Below are 22946 nucleotides of genomic sequence, written 5' to 3' on the forward strand. Positions count from 1 at the left end.
CCATTTTTTTCCAATCCCGATCCACGATAAGCTACGCACATACTCCTGTATACTTTAAATCATCTCTACATTACTTGTAATACCTAATACAATGTAAATACTATGTAAATAGTTGCTATACTGCAATGTTTAGGGAATAATGACAAGAAGAAAAAGTCTATACATGCTCGAACAACAAGTGCTGGAAGAGCACTTCCGGATTTTCTCGATTCGCGGTTGGTTGCATTCGCGCATATGGAACTTGCGGATAAGGAGGGCTGACTGTAGTACTATCATCACTCTTATCTAGTTTAATTCTGATAGGTTTGGAATAGTAGGGAAGAAGTTTTTTTTGCAGTTAAAGCCAGGCTAATGATCTGATTAACTTCTGAGAACCCATGGTCAAGAACATAAGAATCCCAGACTTTCTAAAATATCTTTGTAGCTGCCTTCTTATTGTCCTTTGACATCAGACTTCTCATGAACTCCTATGATGAATTGCCAACTTCAAGTAATATTTCAGGAGTTATCCTGGGAAATCCCTTTAAGCATGGCTCAACTTCACCACTGTATTGGTTGACATGATGAGGAAAGGCTCCAAAGGAGAAGGGCAAGTTATATACACTTCATTGAAAAAAAGTTGAGTTTACTGTAGCGTATTTAATTGTTTTAGTTTCTAGTGTTTTAAGTACAGTGGATTCTAGTTAATTGAAGCAGCCACTTATTTGGGACAACTTTTAAAGAACAAAATCTAATTGAGAAAATAGCTGACATTCCCTTAGTTTATTTAGGACACTATGCCACTTAATTGGGACAGTAGACTGTTGCCCAACAGGTTCTAACTAGCTTCAATCATATGCACTTGTGTGGCTGTTAAACACTACACCTTGCTTACAATGGATGAGCTGCATGTGTGTTTTAAGAAAAAACAGTATTTTTGTCACTGATAGTTGGCGAGAAATATTTCAGAAACAATTGGCAGAAAAGTAGCTGGATCACCTTTCGCAAGTCTGTAAAAAAAAAATTCAGAACTGCAATTTCAAGCATTCAGGCTTGGTGATACCAGAATTCAGCAGGAGTGAAAATGAAATCATTTCCCTACATCAACAAGTTAGAAATTATGAAGAATTTGAAAGTATTGACAACTATCTTGATATCATAATGAAAATGAAGATTTGGTGGATGCATTGTATGAAGGCAGCCCATTATCTGCACTGTGCTGATTTTGTTCATTTATAGTCAATCAAAAGAATATGACTGCATAATTCCTCCATTGGTAACTATAGGACATGAATACACATTTTATGGTACTGTAGCAGTATTGATAATGTTCTAAATTGTTCTGTATTTCATATAAATCATAATTTGTTACTCAGTTAATTGGCAGTTTGACTTTTTAACTATTTCCATGAAACTTCAAGTATTGAGGCAGCAGCTTAATTGGAGCAAAATGTACCAGTCCAAATGTATCCCGATTAACCGGAATCCACTGTATTTTAATTTTTATTCAGATGTTAATAGTTGTTCTTGTGCTATAACAGTATTCTGATTTTTTTAATCTTTGTGAATATCACAGAATGGTGTTTCAACACTTGAAGACATTTGAAGTTTTGTCATCCAGTCTGTGTAATGCCACAGCTATGGTGTGGGAGGGGTTTAGTGTCAGAGATGGGCACTGTGCCCTCCAATTAGGCAGAAATGCTGTGTAAAGAGCATCATCAATCTACAGTGGGGTTGGGGAACAATTTCTGCTGGACGTTAATGTGCTTGGGGAACAGCTCGCTTGAATTGAACTATCTTACAGGCCATGTGTTGTACACTGTGGTTTCAGAGTTGTGAAGAATGCCTTTTGTGTGAGATATTGGAATGTCGTGCAATAGTACTTCAGTGCAAGCTTAAAATATAGGCAGTCTACTTGTTGGGGGATCGTGATGGCCCTGTGGGTATTGTAAACAACAAGGAATGGAATAAAATGGAACTTACTCTGTCAGTGCATGTGAGATTAACTGTTAAGATAAAATATTCTTATTTTCTTGCTCACCTAGCTCTGGAATACTAATGTTATTTGTTAACGGTTCACTGTCTCTCTGGCTAAGGTCTTCTAATTGTATCATGCCACTTTATAGACCTGCATTTTTACTCATTAATGTATTAAGAAATACTCACACCCTCCCTAATATGCTTGTTTCTAGAATTTGAAATTGAGATATATTCATTCTCTTGTTCTTAATTATCTGCCGTCACAAATAGGAACATAAGAATTTATATTAACTGGTAATGCACAAAAATATATTTTTAAAGTTCTGTGTTATATGGAGTGATATACACAAAATGCTTGGAGGAACTCAGCAGATTAGGCAACATCTATGGAGAAAAATAAAGAGCTGGCATTTCATGCTGAGACCCTTCATCGGGAATGGAAAGGAAGGGGGGGAAAGCCAGATGGGCGGGGAGGGGAGGAGTACAAGCTGGAAAGTGATAGGTAAAGCCAGCTGATGGAGAAGGTAGGTGGGTGGGGGAAGGAGTATAAAGTGAGTAGCTGGGAGGTGATAGGTGAAAAAGGCAAAGAAATCCAATAGAAGAGCAGAGTTAAACCATGAGAAAAAGGAAAGGAGGATGGGTATAAGTGAAGGTGATAGTTAGATGAGGAGAAGAGAGGAGCCAGAATGGGAAATTGAAAAGGAGAGAAAGGGGAGGTGCAGAAACACCAAAAGCTGGAGGTAACAGTGTTCAGGCTGTTACGTTAGAAGCTACACAATTGTAATATGAGTTGTTGCCCCTCCAACTTGAGAGTGGCTTCATTGTTGCAGTAGAGAAGGCCAAGGACTGACATGTTGGATGGGAATGAGGAGTGGAACTAAAATGGTTGGCCGTCAGGATATCTTCTCCATTGAGAATGGAGTGAAAGTGCTTGACAAAGCACCTTTGTTATACAAATTTGGTTTTTGAGAGAGAGAGAGAGAGAGAGAGAGAAAGGGCAATAAAGAGATTTTGGGAAAGAGTTTCGCAACTTAAGGCTAAGGCAGCTGATTCCCACCAAATGGTGGAACAATTTAGTTGGGGAAACCCAGAATTAGATCTGCTGTTTTATTGATCACAATGTGATGTTGATTTATTTTCCTAGATTACAATTGTTTTGACTGAACTCGATCAATTTTATCTGTCAACGTATTTCTCCTCCTTTATGTGCTGTTATCAAAAATGGAGTGGAATGTGGATGGAAATTAACCACTTTTATCATTAACATTCTGGATAACTGCATAAGTAAGCCAAATGCATTTTTGAGGAATTCTGATAGCATTATTAAATGCTTATTTTTTTTAGCAACCAATGATTCCTCTTGTTCTTAGCCACATGCTCATTACCAAAACAAATGAAATAAAATAATAAAATAGAATTAATTTATTTAGATTAGTTTGTGCACTTTGGTGCTAGTAGGATGTAGTTGACAGAATATATAACTCTCCAGAGTCTCAAAACAAGATATAATTTTGTTCTTGGGTATTTTGGAGCCTGTGCTACCTGGCCAGATCAATTCTATGTTTAAATTTTATATCTTGTTTAGTTAGACTTGGGATTACTTACAAACTAGCCCTGAAACTTTCAATAAAATTAACAGCATCTAAAAAGCAGAACACTTTCATCTTTCTTAAATGTTACATGTAGTCAAGTTGAACTGAACACAAATGTTTTTCTTTTGATTAGTAATGAATGCTGTTTTAGAACAGAATGCTCTCATGACTGTCCAAGTCAGGGACTCTTGTTTAACTTAAATACATTTACAAAGGCTATTGCATTTATCCTTTACTGGCAAAGTCGTTTTTCAAAGTAATACAGACTAATTTGTCAAAACATGCTCCATTAGTAAGATACTGTATGCTTTCAACTTTGAGTCATTCATTACCTTAATATGAAATGATGAAATTGTGCTGCCATGAGTACAAGCTTTTAAGCCGTCAGTTGTGAAGGGTCACTAGCACAGAAGGGTCTTTCTCTCAGGGCTGTTCAAAATTACAGAACATATCTGCCTGGTATATTTTATGCATTGGTTCTAAATGAACAATACAACATTGACTGACCTGGGAAATAAATATTGAATAATAAAGATAGTTTTACTATTTACATTAAGGAGCATAAGGTCATTTTTGGATTATCATTGATATAAGCTGCCTGTAACTGCTGTGTTGCTGACATACAATAGTTTTCAAAGCAGGAAAGTTCAGTTTTAAAAGTTGTTTTCAATATGCCTCAATGAATTCACAATCATTTACCTCAACCTATTCTAGCCCTTTCCTTGGATGTGGTTGGCTAAAGGGCCTGTTTCAGTTGGACAGCTCTACAACAGTTACAGCCTCCTGTACATCTATAGCTTTTGTTGTTTTGGCCATGCTTTCAGCTGGCTGGATTCCAGTATCTGGAATTTCATCGCTAAACCCTCTATGACTGAAACTTAATCTTAAAAATTACATATCTGGGCAGAATGTTGGTTATTTGTCCAAACATTTTATATGACCTTTTTAATATTGTATCTGTAAACTAATTTGAAACATTTCACTATGTTGTAATTGTATTAACGTCAGCAAAGGTTCACCACACCAGACAGCTCATATTTACTGTAGTAATTTTACGATTGTCAGTGAGTGGCATTTTTTTTCAGATACAGCATGTTAATAGGCCCTTCCGGCCAAACAAGCCTACACCACCCAATTACACCTATGTGAACGATTAACCTACTAATATGGGAGTACCACAGCATTCAGAGGAAACCCACACGGCCACAGGGAAAACATATAAACTCCTTACATGCTGAATTGATGGAATTGAACCTGGATCACTGGCACTGTAATAGCATTACATTAACTGCTGTGCTACTGTGCTGTCATGTAGAAACAGAAATTGAATAGAAAATGAACCTGTCATCCCATCCAGTTTAACTAAATAGCCTATATTGGAATTACCTGCACCAATTTGCTGATAATATCAAACTTGGTGGTAAGGTCGACTGCAGATGGTTGTCTAAGGTCACAACAGGATTTAGATCAATTGGGAAAATGGTAGTTGGAATTTAATTATAATTTTGGGAAGTTAAACTTGGAAAGGATAACAGACACTGAAGGACAAGAACTGGGCTGGGTGGGGTACGGTTATTGTGGAACGGAGAGACATTGGGCTGCAGTACGTAGTTCCCTGAAAGTTTGTAAAGTAGGTAGATAAGGTGGTGAAAGAGGCATTTGGCACACTGGCCTTTATCCAGGCAGGGTAAGAGTTGGGACATCATATGACAATGTGTACAACCTTGGTGAGATTGCATTTGAAAATCAAAAAACAGGTGTTAATATCCACTGTGCCGATGGGTCGTGAGCACTTGCTCGAGACTGCCTTGATGTTGGGAGTGGCACAGGATTGACACATAGGGGCTTTCAAGTGGGCATCCTCCTTCCTCGATGTTTCATCGATTAGCCCACTACATCTCCAGAGGGCTTGACAATGACTTCTGGCATCCCAGAGTTACCACCCCCTCCCCTTGTGTTTTCCCACTCTCTTGATGATATCTAGGAGCCCAGGAAAGGTCTTTTCGCTTGATCCAAAGCCTTCGATTACTTCCTTCCACCGCCTCTGATATGGCTCTTTCAGCAATTTGATGGTGAATGTGGCTATAAATCCCCTACAACCCAGTTCCACAGGACAAACTTTGGTCTTTCAGCTCCTAGATCTGCATAGTGTAGCCTCTTGCACTTATATGCTTCAGCCACTGAATCCTCTCACGGGACTGTGAGTTCCACGATGTAGACAATTTGTAATGAATTGGACCAGAGAACCAAGTCTAGCCTAAGGTTGGTGGTAGCAATTTCCGGTGGAAAAATGAATTGTTTATTGACATCCACCAACATTTTCCAGTTACTGGCCATGTTCTGTCCTGTTTCTGGCTTAGTAGAGAGGTTAATTGGTCTTTTCCCTCCATCCCAGATGGATGCTGCTGGTGTAGGAGTGTTAGTTGTTCTAGGGGGCAAGGAGATGGTTGTTATCCTCTTGGTCTTGATGCTGCTGCTGGACTCTTCAAAAACTGATCATGACATCATGTGTATCTGCCTTGTTTGAGGCTGGCTTTGCAGCTTGCCAGGATTTGTTTCAGGGTTGCCGGAATCAGGCACAGGGCACGAGTTGGGTCCTCAACGAACCACCGATGGAGTTTTTTTTGTGAGGGAAGCACATTATATGTAGCTCGGATGAGAAAACTAGTCTCTTTGCTTCTATCTCCCATATGTCCTTACAGTTCATTTTCCTCCTCTTAGTGCTTCCCCACTGCATCCATTGCCTCTGCTTAGGCAGAGAAATAGCTTTCACAATTCTGTCTGACTCTTCTTGTTGCCGACAACCATTTTCCTTCACTCTGGAATTGTGGCCTTGTGCAAGGTGGGTCCACTTGCTGTTAGACAAAAGCTGCCCCTGCCCTGTTGGACTTGGCCCACAAGGCCTCTGTGCCTAAGGGCTGCCATTGCTTGCTACACCATATCAGCTGGGGTCCATTTTTACCCAGTTGATAAGTTCCATGCAGTTTTACTGATGGACTTGTCATAAGAGTCTTTGAGTGTCATCTGTAGATGCACCTTAGAACATTTGAAATTCTAACGTAAGGCCTGTGAAAGGTAATTCAAGGACTCCTTTACCACAGAGACTGATGTTACTGATACACCTTGGGACACAAGGCCACTTCTTTACGAACGACATGATGGTTCGCTTGAGCTTCTTCACGGTTGTTAGCGGGGCCTCATAGACAGTGAAGGGCCACAACACCTAGGGTAGGAGTCCAGTCTGCAAGCACCAGAGCTCCAGTTTTCCAGGTAGCATAGTCTTATTGGTTGATGTTATCCAGGCCTCTGGCAATGTGTTGCTTTAGTTGCTGCACGTGCTCTTTGTCTGTGAGGCCAGTGTTGTACCATCTACCTAGGCTTTTGGCCCGCTGTTCAGACACTGTTGGAATTTGGTCATCACTGATGAAGAGCTTTGTCTTTCTGCATTCCTTTTACTATGGAGATAGTTCGTGACTTGCTTGTTTTGATTTTCATTCTAGCCCACTTGATGTTTTCCTGTAGCTTTCCAAGTAGTCACTTGGTGCATGCTGCAGTACTGGTCATTGTTGTTATGTTGTCCGTGTATGCCCTAATAGAGGGAAGACAAAGTCCAGCACATATTCTTTCACTGCCTACCACCCATCTTGAAGCCCTGATAATGACCTCCATTGCCATTGTGAAGGCCAGGGGTGATAGAGTGCAACCTGCCATAATGCCTACTTCCAGTCTCTGGTAAAATCTGCTGTTGTGAAGCACAATTGCAGGTCTTGAAAGTGCTACTTTACCAGTGATGTGATGGGCTCTGGTATCTGTAAGAAGTCAAATGCTTCCCAGAGGAGTACGTGGGGAATTGAGCCGAATGCATTGGCGAGGTCCAGGAAGATCAGATATAGATTTCTTTTGACCTTCCCAGTTGCCTGGGATCTGGTGCCATATCATGCTTGTATGTTCCAAATGCCTGGAGAACCCTGGAATTCCTGCTTTCTGTGTAGTTTTGGTCGCCATACAGTAGGAAGGATACGATTGAGTGAGAGAGAGTGCAGAAAAGATTCACAACGATGCTGACAGGACCGAGAAACTGGATTATCAAGTCAGGTCACTTTTTATTGTCATTTCGACCATAACTGCTGGTACAGTACACAGTAAAAACGAGACGACGTTTTTCAGGACCATGGTGCTACATGAAACAATACAAAAACTACACTGAAACAACACAGAAAAAACTACACTAGACTACAGACCTACCCAGGACTGCATAAAGTGCCCAAAACAGTGCAGGCATTACAATAAATAATAAACAAGACAATAGTCATAGTAGAGGGCAGTAAATTGGTGTCAGTCCAGACTCTGGGTATTGAGGAGTCTGATGGCTTGGGGGGAAGAAGCTGTTATATAGAATGCACCGGTGCCTTTTCCCAGATGGCAGGAGGGAGAAGAGTTTGTATGAAGGGTACATGAGGTCCTTCATAACGCTGTTTGCTTTGCCGATGCAGCGTGTAGTGAAATGTCTGTAATGGTGGGAAGAGAGACCCCGATGATCTTCTCAGCTGACCTCACTATCCACTGCAGGGTTTTGCAATCTGAGATGGTGCAATTTCCGAACCAGGCAGTGATTCAGCTGCTCAGGATGCTCTCAATACAGCTTCGGTAGAATGTGTTGAGGATGGGGGCTGGGAGATTGACTTTCCTCAGCCTTCGCAGAAAGTAGAGATGCTGCTGGGCTTTCTTTGCTATGGAGCTGGTGTTGAGGGATCAGGTGAGATTCTCCGCCAGGTGAACACCAAGAAATTTGGTGCTCTTAACGATCTCTACCGAGGAGCTGTCGATGTTCGGCGGAGAGTGGTTGCTTCGTGCTCTCCTGAAGTCAACAACCATCTCTTTTGTTTTGTTCACATTCAGAGACAGGTTGTTGGTTCTGCAGCTGTCCGTTAGCTGCTGCACCTCCTCTCTGTATGCTGACTTGTCCTTCTTGCTGATGAGACCCACCACATGTGTCATCGGCGAACTTGATGATGTGGTTCGAGCTGTGTGTTGCAGCACAGTCGTGGGTCAGCAAATTGAACAGCAGTGGACTGAGCACGCAGCTCTAGGGGGCCCCCGTGCTCAGTGTGATGGTGTTGGAATTGCTGCTCCGGATCCGGACTGACTGAGGTCTCCCAGTCAGGAAGTCTAGTATCCAGTTGTCGATTATCTGGGATAGGAGTGAAGGGAGTTGAGATTTATAATATTATGAGGGGCATATATATAGTAAAATAACACTGTCTTTTTCCCATGGGAGGAGAGTCTAAACATGAGGGCACACAGGTTTAAGGTGAGAAGGAAAAGATTCAAAGTCAACCTAAATGTCAGGTTTCATACACAGAGGGCAGTGTGTATATGGTATGAACTGCCAGAGGAAAGTGATGGAGGCAGGAACAATTATAATGTTTAAAAGACACTTGGACACATTCATAGACAGGAAAGGTTTAGGGAGATACGGGTTTAAAACAGGCAAATAGGACTAACTCAGGAAAGCATGTAGTTTGGCAAGGACAAATTAAGCCCAAGTGCCGTGCAGCTCTATAATTATATTTTCAGTTTTTTAATTCCAATAATTTCCTCCTTGCTTTTGTAACTGGCAACTTTGTATTACTTTAAACAATTAAATTCAATATTTGGGACTTAAAAACCTTTGCTGTGACAAATAACTTTTTCCCATTTTTTTCAGATGCACAGATAAGCATAAAGTTACAATAGGTAATTATGTTGATTCAGACCAAACTATCTAGATAGATTACACTCTGCTTCTCTTTTACATTCACTCATCTTATCCCTATATTCCTTCAAAATTTATTCCCATACACAACAATTTAATCAAATCTTCATTACTGGCAATATTGTTGTGCCAAACGCCAAGGCTGGGGATGACACAGTGGCACAGCAATTCCACTGCTGCCTTGGAGCTCTGGGGCTTGGATTGGATCCTGACCTCAGGTGCTGTCTGCTTGCCTTTTGCATTTTCTTCCTCTTTCCTTCTGTGCTCTGGTTTCCTTCCACATCCCAAAATAATGCTGATCGATCAATAGGTTCTCAGTTTCATTATGTGAGAGGATATGTTGCTAACAGATATAAATAGGACTCATTAGAAACAGCATGAACTCCATGGACCAAATAATTTCCTCCTATGTTATAATGGGGTAATTATAAACAAATTATAGGTAATTCTCTTGAAAGTATCTTTGAGTTGGTTCATGACTTGAAATATCAACTCCTCATGGTGCTCAGATGTTCAAAGTAAACTTATCATCTAAGTGCATATAGTATACAGTGGCATGCAAAAGTTTGGGCACCCCTGGTCAAAATTTCTGTTACTGTGAATCTCCAAAAGTCATAAAGTTAAAGATGAAACATTCTTTTCAACATTTTAAGCAAGATTAGTGTATTATTTTTGTTTTGTTCAATTTTAGAGTGGAACAAAAAGGAAAGGAGCACTATGCAAAAGTTTGGGCACCCCAAGAGATTTGAGCTCTCAGGTAACTTTTACCAAGGTCTCAGACCTTAATTAGCTTGTTAGGGCTATGGCTTGTTCACAATCATCGTTAGGAAAGGTCAGGAGATGCAAATTTCAAAGCTTTATAAATACCCTGACTCCTCAAACCTTAGACCAACAATCAGCAGCCACGGGCTCCTCTAAGCAGCTGCCTAGCACTCTGAAAAATTAGAATAAATGATGTCCACAAAGCAGGAGAAGGCTATAAGAAGATAGCAAAATGTTTTCAGTTAGCCGTTTCCTCAGGACGTAATGTAATTAAGAAATGGCAGTTAACAGGAACAGTGGAGGTCAAGTTGAGGTCTGGAAGACCAAGAAAACTTTCCGAGAGAACTGCTCGTAGGATTGCTAGAAAGGCAAATCAAAACCCCTGTTTGACTGCAAAAGACCTTCAGGAAGATTTAGCAGACTCTGGAGTGGTGGTGCACTGTTCTACTGTGCAGCGACACCTGCACAAATATGACCTTCATGGAACAGTCATCAGAAGAAAACTTTTCCTGCGTCCTCACTATAAAATTCAGCATCGGAAGTTTGCAAAGGAACATCTAAACAAGCCTGATGCATTTTGGAAACAAGTCCTGTGGACTGATGAAGTTGAAATAGAACTTTTTGGCTGCAATGAGCAAAGGTGTGTTTGGAGAAAAAAGGGTGCAGAATTTCATGAAAAGAACACCTCTCCATCTGTTAAACATGGGGGTGGATCGCTCATGCTTTGGGCTTGTGTTGCAGCCAGTGGCACAGGGAACATTTCACTGGTGGAGGGAAGAATGAATTCAATTAAATACCAGCAAGTTCTGTAAGCAAACATCACACTGTCTGTAAAAAAGCTGAAGCTGTAAAGAGGATGGCTTCTACAACACGATAATGATCCTAAACACACGTCAAAATCCACAATGGACTTCCTCAAGAGGCGCAAGCTGAAGGTTTTGCCATGGCCTTCACAGTCACCCGACCTAAACATCATGGAAAATCTCTGGATAGACCTCAAAAGGGCAGTGCATGCAAGACGACCCAAGAATCTCACAGAACTGGAAGCCTTTTGCAAGGAAGAATGGGCAAAAATTCCCCAAACAGGAATTGAAAGACTCTTAGCTGACTACAGAAAGCGTTTACAAGCTGTAATACTTGCTAAAGGGGGTGTTACTAAGTACTGACCATGCAGGGTGCTCAAACTTTTGCTTTGGGCCCTTATCCTTTTTTGTTATTTGGAAACTGTAAAAGATGGAAATGAAAAAAGTAATCTTGCTTCAAATATTAAAGATGTATCATCTTTAACTTTATGCCTTTTGAAAATCAGGTCATCTTTTACTCGCTTAGCTATTCACAGTAACAGAAATTTTGATCGGGGTGCCCAAACTTTTGCATGCCACTGTATGTCACCATTTAACCAAGAGGTTCCTTTTCTTGCGAGTAATCACAGTAAATACAAGAAGCATAATAGAATCAGTGAAAGAGAATACCCAACCACGTACAAAAAAAACAGACTGCAAATGTAAAGAGAAAGAGGGAAAAAAAGCAACTACAGTAGTAATAATAATAATAATAATAATAAATAAGCAATAAATATTGAGAACATGAGATGAAGAGTCCTTGAAGGTAAGTCCTGTTCAGTGATGGGGTGAATGAAGTTATTCACTCTGGTTCAAGATCCTGATGGCTGAGGAGTAATAACTGTTCCTGAACCTGGTGATGGTGGTCTTGAGGCTCCTGTACCTCCTTTGTGATGGCAGCAGTGAGAAGAGAGCATGGCCTAGATGGTGGGGGTCCTTGGGATATCGCTTACTTGCAACGCTGCTCCATGTAGATGTGCTTAATGGTGGAGAGGGCTTTAACCGTGATGGACTGGGCCATATCCACTACTTCTTGTCAGCTTTTCTATACAAGGGCATTGATGTTTCCGTACTGAGCCATAATGCAACCAGTCAGTGTTCTCTCCACCACACATCTGTAGAAGTTGTCAAAGTTTGACATGCCAATTCAAGCTTCTAAGAAAGTAGAGGCACTTCTTTGTTTTCATTGTAATGACACTTACATGCTAGACCCAGACAGATCCTCTAAAATGATAACACCAAGGAATTCAAAGTTGCTGATCCTCTCCACCTTTGATCCCCAATGAGGATTGGCTCATGGACTTCCAGTTTTCTCCTCCTGAAGTCAATAATCATATAAGTCACTAATCAATAAATCAATAAGAAGTGATGGTGCTGGCAAGCTTCTGCTCACCAAGTTGGAATATCTAATAGTGAAGTGTCCATTTCCTTTGGCTTTTTTTTTCTCTTTTTTCACTATTGCAGGAGATTACACTGAGCAATAAAGATATTGCTTCCTGAATACAGGTGGCCCCCATTTTTCAAACGTTCACTTTACGACAACTCACTGTTATGAAAGACCTACATTGGTACCTGTTTTTGCTAACCAAAGAGGATTTTCGCTTTTACGAAAAAAAAGACGCCCGCTTTATATGTGTGTTTAGCCAAGAAAGACTACCATGACTGTGAAGCCTTATGTGGGCAATTGTTTGCACATGCGTGTACGTGGGTATGCATATACGTACGTATGCGTGTACGTGCTGATTTTTTTTCTCCAAATCGATTTTGGCTTGCTGCTTTCCCGATTTTGATAAGTGAAGTTACACCGTACATACAATATTTCTACTTTATATAGGCTGTATATTTATATAATTCCTGCTTTTACTATATGTTCGTGTTATTTTAGGTTTTATGTGTTTTTTGGTATGATTTGGTAGGTTATTTTTTGGGTCTGGGAACGCTCAAAAATTTTTCCCATATAAATTAATAGTAATTGCTTCTTCGCTTTACGACATTTCAGCTTACAAACAGTTTCACAGGAACGCTCTACCTTCGGATAGCGGGGGAAACCTGTATCTTTGTGTGTACCTTATGGATTTTGGGTTGCTGATCATGTAAATCACCATGTAATTTCCCTATCATGCACCATTGTTCTTGAGATTGCCTATATTTGTTATTTCAACTGGTAATTCAAGTCAGAATAACTGATGCCAAGATTAAGGAAGACAGTTTTGTTGGTCCACGAATCAAGCAGGCAATTTGAAGCACTTCTAGTGGGAACGAAGAAAATCGCATGGAAGGCATTGAAGGATGTTGTTGAAAAATTTCTTGGCACTTAACAGAGCACCAAACTACATGCAGCTGATTGACAGCATGGTTCAAGCATACAAAATCATGAAGTGCAACATGTCACTAAAGTTTCATTTTCTGCATTCCCATTTAGACATCTTTCTGCAAATCTTGGCAGTGTCAGTGATGAGCACAGCAAAAGGTTTCACCAGGACATTGCAGTCATGGAGAAATGGTATTGGGGCAACTGGAATCCATCAATGCTGGCTGATTATTGTTGGACACTTCAGCGAGAAGCCTCAGACAAAAGTCATCAGCAAAACAATTTGTGCTCAGTTAACTATTGCAAAGTGTCAACACCTGTTATGCAATTAAACGCATTATGTTTAATAAAATTTAATTTCTTGTTTCTCTAAATTCCTACATGATACAAGTAGTTTGAAATTATTTGTGTTCAGCTTCAAGGAATCTATCATAAAGAACATAAATTTCAGGGGAAGCAACACTTACAAAATAAAATGTCCAGTGTTATTAGCGATGTTTATTTGCTTTTGGTAAATTTTAGGTTGTTTAAAGAGACCAAGCAATTGGAATATTATAAACACAGGAGAGTCTGCAGATGCTGGGATTCCAGAGCAAGGCACACAAAATGCTAGAGGAGGTCAGTAGGTCAGGTAGAGGCCCAAAACGTCAACTGTTTATTCATTTGCATAGATACTGCCTGACCAATTGGAGCAATTTTTTTTTTGGAAGCGCGATCTTATTATTAAGATTCTGTATAAATGTTAGTCCTTACTTTATCTGTTATTTCACTCAGTTTGTAATCTTTTCTGCTATTTAGAGATATACTTCCATTTTACTTTCATTTGTATTACTTTTGCCTCAACATTTCCTTTGATTCTGAATGTGACATATTCAGTAAATATTTCATTTTTAAGCATCCCTTGTCCAAATGGAGATTATGAGCATGAAGTTTCCACTGAGTACTTTTGGACTGGGTTTTCAGCAGCGTTAGTTCATGCCATGAATCTTAACCTTATAAACCTATTCTACACTGCTTCACAATCCTCTTGAATGTATGTTGTAACTAAATATATTTCACTTCTTCCTCCATTTACAGTTGATCAGTGTGTAGACTACATCTGAGTTACTGTTCTCCAATTGTAGTCCATTCTTTAAATTCAAAGCAGTCTGTGCATACTTCTCTTATTTTTTTGCAGTATTTGTTATCTTTGAGTATTCCTAATTGAAAACAAGATGCTGCTGTCTATCTGGAAAAAGTTTTAAGAGTAATTATTTTTCAATGTTTGAACTTTCTTTTGATCGAACATTTTTATACAATATATCTTGAGTTTTCAGTAATGTATATATGTTGTTTGCATACTGTATTTAATGTAGACATTCTGTTTATTTTGTAATTTGATTGCAACTACATTGTGGGGTGCGTCATATTCTAATTCATGTGTAGTGTTAAGTTAACTCTGTGGGTAATTAAAGATAGTGCCATTAAAAGGAGTTCATTGCCCTCAGTTTGAGAGAGAGAAAGGGGCTGCCAGGAACTGACCATTGGACAAGAATAAGTACGGAGCTATTATCATGTTGCTTGTAGATATCTTTTTGTAAATGTTGGCATTTTTTCACTAGTTTGATTTTTTGATGCACCTGATCAACACCCTTGCACTGAAGTGCTAAGCGACTTCAACCGTTTTTTCTTTGGTAAAATTGAAGGTCATAATCCATCTTTCTAACATACGGTTTTTAATGTATGTTTTCAGCATGCCAAGATGTTACGATTGTTGTGATTTCATCCAGAAATGCCTCTTTGCCATTAAACATTTTTTCTTCTATTCTTTTTTTTGTGATTATATCTATTGATGTGGTTATGAGGTGTATTAGCAAAAGTAAATTTGTAGAGCTTTTTGAAACCTAGTGTAATATATAGTACCAAATATACTAAATAGGAAATCACTCAGGTTATACTTTTAGAATTACATAGTGCGCTACTATGCATTTTTATGTCTTAAATTTGGAGAGGGTGAATTATTTGGTTGATAACTAAATAGCCAGTTTAAGTTACAGAAACTTTCAGGATGAATAAATATGTCTGAATGAAATCTAATGTAAATATTCTATAAAATAATGTAGTTTACATTGTGACATTTATTTTCTCCTGTTAACATGAACTTTTCTAGGTGTTACGAGACCAGTTCCAGTATAAACCATTGCTTTTAAAGGAACAATTTCTGCACTGCGGATTTGCAGAACGGAAGATACAGCTTTTATGTGACATAATAAGCCTTGTGACAAAAAAACACAAGGAGTTAAGCAACCTCAACAAGGTACTGATTTTCTGAGAACAAATACTAATTAAAGGTTCTTAACACCTCATGCAAATTCAGGTGATCTGGTATATTATTTCCCAACCTTATATATAAGCTGTTTTCCCTTTAATATTTGATTCTGTGTTAGTCACTCCTTTATTTTCTTATGTCTTTTTGATATTTTTCCAGCTGATTGTTGGGCCAGGGAAGGTAGCTATAGAAGACTGTGTCCCTAGTTTATGATGCTGAGCTTGGAACACAAGCCCTAGTACTGCAGCCCATCCATTACTTCTGCACATGCCTCTTACTGTTTAAAATCAACCTGCCACTGTGCCTTTGCTCCTTTTTCTCCCTGATTTATTCCCCTTGAAAACTATATCTTCTGTATATCTAGAAAGGGTAGAGTAGAGTCATAGAATACTACAGCAGAGAAACCGGTCCTTTCTTGGTCCATCTGGTCCATGTTGAACTATTATTCTGCATGGTCCCATTGATCTGCACCCAGACTTTGGCCCTCCATACCCTTCCCATCTGTGTAACTATCCAAATTTTTCTTAAATGTTAAAATTGAGCCCTTATCCACCACGGGCAGCTCATTTCACACTCTTACCACCCTCTGTGCAAAGAAGTTCCCCTCATGTTCCCTTAAACATTTCATCTTTCACACTTGACCCATGACCTGTAGTTCTAGTAGGAGCAAATGCTCTGGCTAAATTATATTCTCTGAAATAAGGTGCACTGAAGCCATTTGCAGTATTTTCCCCATATAATGGCTAATGAGAGAGACAGTGCATCAAACTCAGTTTCTAAGGCTTTTGTAAACAAATGGTCTATTAACAAAGTACATCTCTATTTTAAATATCATACTTGTATGAATGCAGAAACTGGAATTTGATGCATGTTAATTTTTTATTTGCATCTGATAACTGCAGAGATTACAGTTTCAGTTTAGATTTTGTGCCAAATTGGCAGCATGCCACTTTGCAAGTGACTCACCTTGGTTGTCAATTAATTCTCCTTAAAGCATTTGAGCTTCACCCTGGCTTCTCTTGAACAAAGAAGAAATAAATACTGGTTGAGTATCTGCTATTTGAATTTCCAAAATCCAAAAACCCCGGAATTCCACAATTTTTTTGAGAGCTGATATGAAATCGTAAATCAAAAATTCCACAAGGCACTGCAAAGGTTCCCAGGTGATGCACATATCTCTGTGCATCACAGATAGTTCTGAGAAGTGACCTTGCATATGTAATAAGCAGAAGTTGATGAAAAACAGAAAAACATTGCATAAAGCAAAAAATGAAGATTGTGATCATGTATTGAAAGAATGGATTCGTCAGCATTATAGTGAACATATGTCCTTTAACGGTATGCTGATCATGAAGCAAGATCATGAAAAACTGAAGATGTCTGAATATTCAGGAGGTTGGTTGCAGAAGTTTAAGAAAAGACCTGGCATTAAAATTTAAAGTTAAAGCCTCTGCTAATCATGAAGTAGCAGATAAATTTATTATTAAGTTTGTGAAGATCATCGCTGATGAAACTCTAACACCAGAACGAAGCTACAATGTTGATTGTTTTTGTACTGTACATAAAACCTAAAATAGTAAAATACAAAGGCAGTTGTACTGTAACCTTCTAATCAAAACACGGCATTGTAGGTGGAAACTGAAAGCCTGTCATTGTTGTACAACAGCTGATTCAGATATTCTCCCGATGCTGCTGTACTACTTTTGTTTCCCTGCACACATTATATTTTCATTATATTAATGGTATGTAATAATTTTACTGTTAAGTATATATGAAAGGATTCCAAGTACATTTATTAACCAAGTATGTGTGCAGGACACAATACTGTGATTTGTTTCCCCCACAGACAAATGAAAGAAAACTTCAAAGAAAATCATCAACTCCCCCCCCCACTCCACAAACAAACAACATGTCATGCAAATGGCAACAAAAAAGAATGAGTGTAAACACTGAATATAAAACATAACAATGTCCATATTCAGTTCAGCTCAGTGTTCATTATCTGCAGGACACCCTGATTCAAATTCGCCTAAAATAACAACAGAAAAAGTGGTGACCGGAGCCAGAAAACACATCATAATGTGAACTACAATCCATTTCACAAACAGCAGAGCCAGAACTGCTGCACCATCCTGCAACAGCATTGAAGGAGAGAGAGAGAGATCAGTCAAAAGCAGGGACTTTCCTTCAGGAGCAGTGAATGAGAGGGAGGAAGAGAGAGAGAGACCAACATACGCAGACACCTTCTCTGGCAGCAGCAAGCAAGAAGCTGGTAGACAGCACTGAACACTTGCTTGCCTTCTGCACTCACCTCGATGATTTCAATCTTTCTTGATGCTTTAATCAGTGAGAAATGAAGTTGATCATGGACTCACGCCCCATTTCCAAACTTCTTGGCCTCGAGAAGGCCACTCACCTCCTAGAACCCTCTCAGAGACAGCTAAGTGACAGGTCAATCACTCAGTCGGCCCGAAAAAAACATTATCAAACTAGATCACAGGCTCCATCAGTACCAGAACCATATTTGAAAGAAAAGAAGTATAAGAAGCAATTTTGTGGACCATCTGTAGGATGTCACCTGCGTTGTTGGCACAATTTTCTTTACAAGTGTAAGATAAGGGTGCTTACTGGTAGCACGCTCAGAAATTATGACTTCCGATCCCAAGCATTTTGTATAAGGAGTACTCAATCTATAATAAGATGGTTGCATTGGCAGTTAGCACGACTCTATTGTAGCTCAGGACATTGGAGTTCAATTCCGCCATCCAAGACTTGTCTTTCTTGGTTTGTTGGCCAAACATAGCAAACTTGGCCTAAAGGGGACTTCAACATCTTTCCATGGCTCAGGAGTCCAGTGAAAATGTCTAATCAGAGTTTATATTTAAATAAGGGCTGGTATGCAGATTTAAAGAGAAGTCTAGGTATTTTGGGACTTAATGTTCTTACTGCTTGTGACTGAATGTTTGGATGGAAAAGAGTTCAGTTAGGTCTTCTAATCATTTTTACCCTGTCTAAGCTGATCTGAGAGTTAAAATAAAAACTGCTGTTCTTTGATAAGTGCATGATATACAGTATATGGTGACATATATGTACTTTGATAATAAATTTAGTTTGAAGTTTAAGATACACAGGAAATGCTTTCATAGGGTAATCCTCACTTCAGCCCCCTCAAGAGCAACAGGCAAGTGGGAGCTTGTTCTCCTTTGCCTTCATTTTCCTTCTTCAGAGATCATTGGAGCTTGCATCAGCTGAAACATTCCACCTTTTATAGTTTCTGATAGCTGCTGCGGCAAAGATGTCACTGATGCTGTGTCCCATGAAATAAAACTTCTACTTCTCCATCAACTTATAGGGTGGAGAAGCCATCCACCATCACTTGTTGCCATTGGGGGCAGATCCTTTGTGTTTACAAACATTTCCTGGGTAAGTTCCCACCAAAAGTGCTTGTCTGTGCGACTGTAAGATCTCACATCACCCTCACCCTCATACAGAACAAAGACTCACCCCAATAGCTTCTACATCCAGCGTCATATCCTTCATTATTTCTGTTAGCTCTAACTAAACTTCATGACTTGTCACAACTTCCCCTTTCTGCTTTCCACTGAGACCACATTCTTTGTGACTCCCTGCTCATTCCTTCCTACCCACCTTTCCCCTGCACCCATTGGAGGGACATCACTTGTCCTTTCATCATCTCCATTCACCGAAACAGCCTTTCTAGGTGAGGCAGAGATTCATGTGCACCTCCTCCAACCTAATCACTTGTATTTGTTATTTGTGAAATGGCCACATCTACGTTAGCAAGACTAAGCATTGATGAAGCAATCATTTTGCAGAGCACCTGTGCTCTATCTGCAGTGGTCAGCTTTGAGCTTCCAGTTGTATGTCATTTTACATTCCCACACTGACCTGTCTGCCTGGATGTAAATTAGAACAACCTGTTCTGGCCCTGAGAGGTCACTATCTCACTTGAAGAGCGAACATGCCTTCTTCAAATGATATGATTTATTAGCCTTTTGAGGTTCTTCTCCATAAACCCGGGAGTATGCTCGATGCCCTCAGGAATCACTGGACTTGCCATACTTACCATTGACCTTGAATATGTTGTTGTAGCTGTTAGTGCTGTTGTATGCTTGTGTTTTTAAGGGTTGACTTATGGGATTTCAAATGTTTCTTGAAGTGCTGTCAGCTGCTAGAAATTTGACTAGTTTCTCAGCAGCATCTGCCGTTTTGAAATATTTTGGCATTAAATGAGGAAACTGGACAGTGCTGTTTTATGAAAACACCGTTGAACTTCACAATCTCTTTGGAGCTTGTTAACATAGCATTAAGAAGACATGCAGTGATTTAACAATGCTGAATAAAAACACAAATTAATTTCTAGGCTGGTGTATTATTTTGATATTTGGTGTTGGTATTGATGGATTGCAAACTTCATTAGCCAACATTATTTTAGTCTTAAATTACTTTTTACTAATAATAGCTTTATAATGTTAAATAATCCTGTTAAAATATATAGAAGTTCATCAATGCCAAAGGTCACTATAACTGAAATGGAGTGCTAAAAAGCTATTTCCTTGTTTTTTTCCAGGATAGGACACACTCAAGTAAAAATTCACATTATGCTGTAAAAGTTTCATCACGATTTAAATATGAAAGGCACCTCTCTGAAAGTTTCCCATGTGAAACAAATGAAGCAGTAAGTTTTCCTTCAGTTTAACTAAATTAGAATTTGAGAGCTGAGTAGCAGCTCATTTAAGTCTACTGTTATTTTTGTGTTGAAACATTTATATTATGAATATGAATGGCTGCCATGCTTTTGGTAAAGGTAATTTTACATCTTAGAAGAATAATGTGAGCTGCCTTAATGACTATTGCCCGGTAACGCTCACATATACACTGATGAAATGCTTTGAGAGGTTGGTCATGACTAGACTGAACTCCTGCCTCAGCAAGGACCTGGACCCATTGCAATTTGCCTATCGCCACAATAGGTCAATGGCAGACGCAATCTCGATGGCTTTCCACACAGCTTTAGATCACCTGGACAACACAAGCACCTATGTCAGGATGCTGTTCATTGACTATAGCTCAGCATTTAATACCATCATTTCCACAGTCCTGATTGAGAAGCTACAGAACCTGGGCCTCTGTACTTCCATCTGCAACTGGATCCTTGACTTCCTAACTGGACGACCACAGTCTGTGCGGATTGGTGATAACGTATCCTCTTCGCTGACGATCAACACTGGTACACCTCAGGGGTGGGTGCTTAACCCACTGCTCTACTCTCTATACAAATGACTGTGTGGCTAGACATAGCTCAAGTACCATCTATAAGTTTGATGATGAATCAACCATTGTTGGTAGAAGCTCAGATGGTGACGAGAGGGCGTACAGGAGCAAGATATGCCAACTAGTGGAGTGGTATTGCAGCAACAACTTGGCACTCAACAACAGTAAGACAAAAGAGCTGATTGTGGACTTCAAGAAGGGTAAGACAAAGGAACACATACCAATCCTCATAGAGGGATCAGAAGAGGAGAGAGTGAGCAATTTCAAGTTCCTGGGTGTCAAGATCCTTGAGGATCCAACCTGGTCCCAACAGATTGATGCAGTTATAAAGAAGGCAAGACAGTGACTATACTTCATTAGGAGTTTGAAGAGATTTGCTATGTCAACAAATACACTCAAAAACTTCTATAGATGTACTGTGGAGAGCATTCTGACAGGCTGCATCATTGTCTGGTATGGGGGTGGGGGGCTACTACACAAGACCGAAAGAAGCTCTACAGGGTTGTAAATTTAGTCAGCTCTATCTTAATTACTAGCTTGCAAAGTATCCAGGACATCTTCAAGGAGCAGTGTCTCAGAAAGGCAGCGTCCATTATTAAGGATGTCAATCACTAAGGGCATGCCCTTTTCTGACTTACCATCAGGTAGAAGGTACAGAAGCTTGAAAGCACATACTCAGTGATTCAGGAACAGCTTCTTTCCCTCTGCCATCCAATTCCTAAATGGACATTGAACCCTTGAACACTACCTCACTTTTTTAATATGTATTATTTCTGTTTTCTGCATGATTTTTAATCTATTCAATATATACATACTGTAATTTATTTATTTATTATTATTATTTTATTCTTCTTCTATATTATGTATTGCATTGAACTACCACTGCTAAGTTAACAAATTTCACAACATATGCCGCTGATAAGAAACCTGATTCTGATTCTGACATCTTAAAGTACCTTCATCAAAGGCATTGCAGCCATTCAAGAGAGCAGCTCATCATCATAGTGTACTTGCCGGCAGTTGTGGGTGAGAAATTTGTGTCTGGCTTTGTCAGTAAATTCCAAGTTCCTTGGTAATAAAAAAAAGTTTATTTGTTTTCCAATAATGTTGCAAGCAGGATGCTACAGTTTACAGTGGTAGAGCAACATTACGCAGAAGGAACATATTGGAATGTGAGTATCTCCTATTGAGTGAGTTAGTTATCCCATGACCTCCATAACCAAGATATCTTACATCCACCTTCATGATATCCAAAACGTAGATGTCAAAGGGTTGGTTATGGTTTTTGATATAGAGTAATTTAGCAAACAGGAATACAAAATGTTACTGAATGAGTGGAGGTACATTTCTACTTGTATTCAGGAAACTGTTGGTGTATTCTGTTAACTTTCCAGTCAATGAAATAATACTTTGGGAAAAGCTGTCTTATGAATTTGAATGATTTTTTTTGAAATCTTCTGATAGCAGGTGAAGAGCATGACTAAAATTATATTCAGCTGGATAAGAGGTGGGAAATCCAATTAATCCTTCTGCTGTATACTCGCTGATTGGCCTTGCTGCAACAGTCCCCTGTGGTCTGCAGTTTGTGATTTGGGGCTGGATGTGGAGTAAAGAGAACAACTGATGTGCTGCAAACCCCTCCCTTACCCCTTCCCCTCCCCCCCCCCCCCCCCTTCTTCCTCTTCGGTTGTCCATCGAAATCCGATGACGATGTCCACTCATTTAACGGCTACAAGCTCTATTGCAGGTGGGACATGTATATCAATGTGGAAGTGGTAGTAGTGATGACAACCATGGCTGCATTTCTCCTGGCTCTCTTCTGCTGTCTTCTGGCTGTTCTTTCTATCTCCAGAGTATGAACCCCCTCTCTACACAGCTGGCGCCAAGTGATACGGTCAGCAGCAACATCTTCCAGGACCTCGGGTCTGATCTTGCACTTCCTTAAAGCATTTTTCATCTGATCCTTATAGCATTTCATCGGCCCTCCAGCTGAGCGTACCACCATGATGTAGCTGGTCGTATAACACTCTGCGGGGTAGCCGACATGGGGGAATCCATATCACGTGTCCCAGACACTGCAACTGACGCTGGGTGATCATGGCCTCAATACTTCTGCAGTTGG

General features: G+C 39.7%; 1 protein-coding gene across 6 annotated transcripts in view; it reads left to right on the top strand.

The window, feature by feature from the left end:
• The window catches only part of cep44 (centrosomal protein 44), a 106272-nt gene that overhangs the window by 21300 nt on the left and 62026 nt on the right, over positions 1–22946 (top strand). For 4 of the 6 annotated variants that reach the window (XR_012099210.1, XM_073048020.1, XM_073048017.1 and 1 more), the window contains exons 4-5: positions 15371–15517; positions 20121–20228. The exons of 1 other annotated variant lie outside the window; for it this stretch is intronic. Coding sequence is in view for 4 of the 5 variants with exons in the window: in XM_073048020.1 (XP_072904121.1) it covers positions 15371–15517; positions 20121–20228 (255 nt within the window). In the remaining variant the exon portion in view is untranslated. The remainder of the gene's footprint in view (positions 1–15370; positions 15518–20120; positions 20229–22946) is intronic. One more of the 6 variants, XM_073048021.1, reaches the window with a different exon arrangement.

Source organism: Hemitrygon akajei, chromosome 6 (assembly GCF_048418815.1).
Source record: "Hemitrygon akajei chromosome 6, sHemAka1.3, whole genome shotgun sequence".
Taxonomy (NCBI): Eukaryota; Metazoa; Chordata; class Chondrichthyes; order Myliobatiformes; family Dasyatidae; genus Hemitrygon; species Hemitrygon akajei.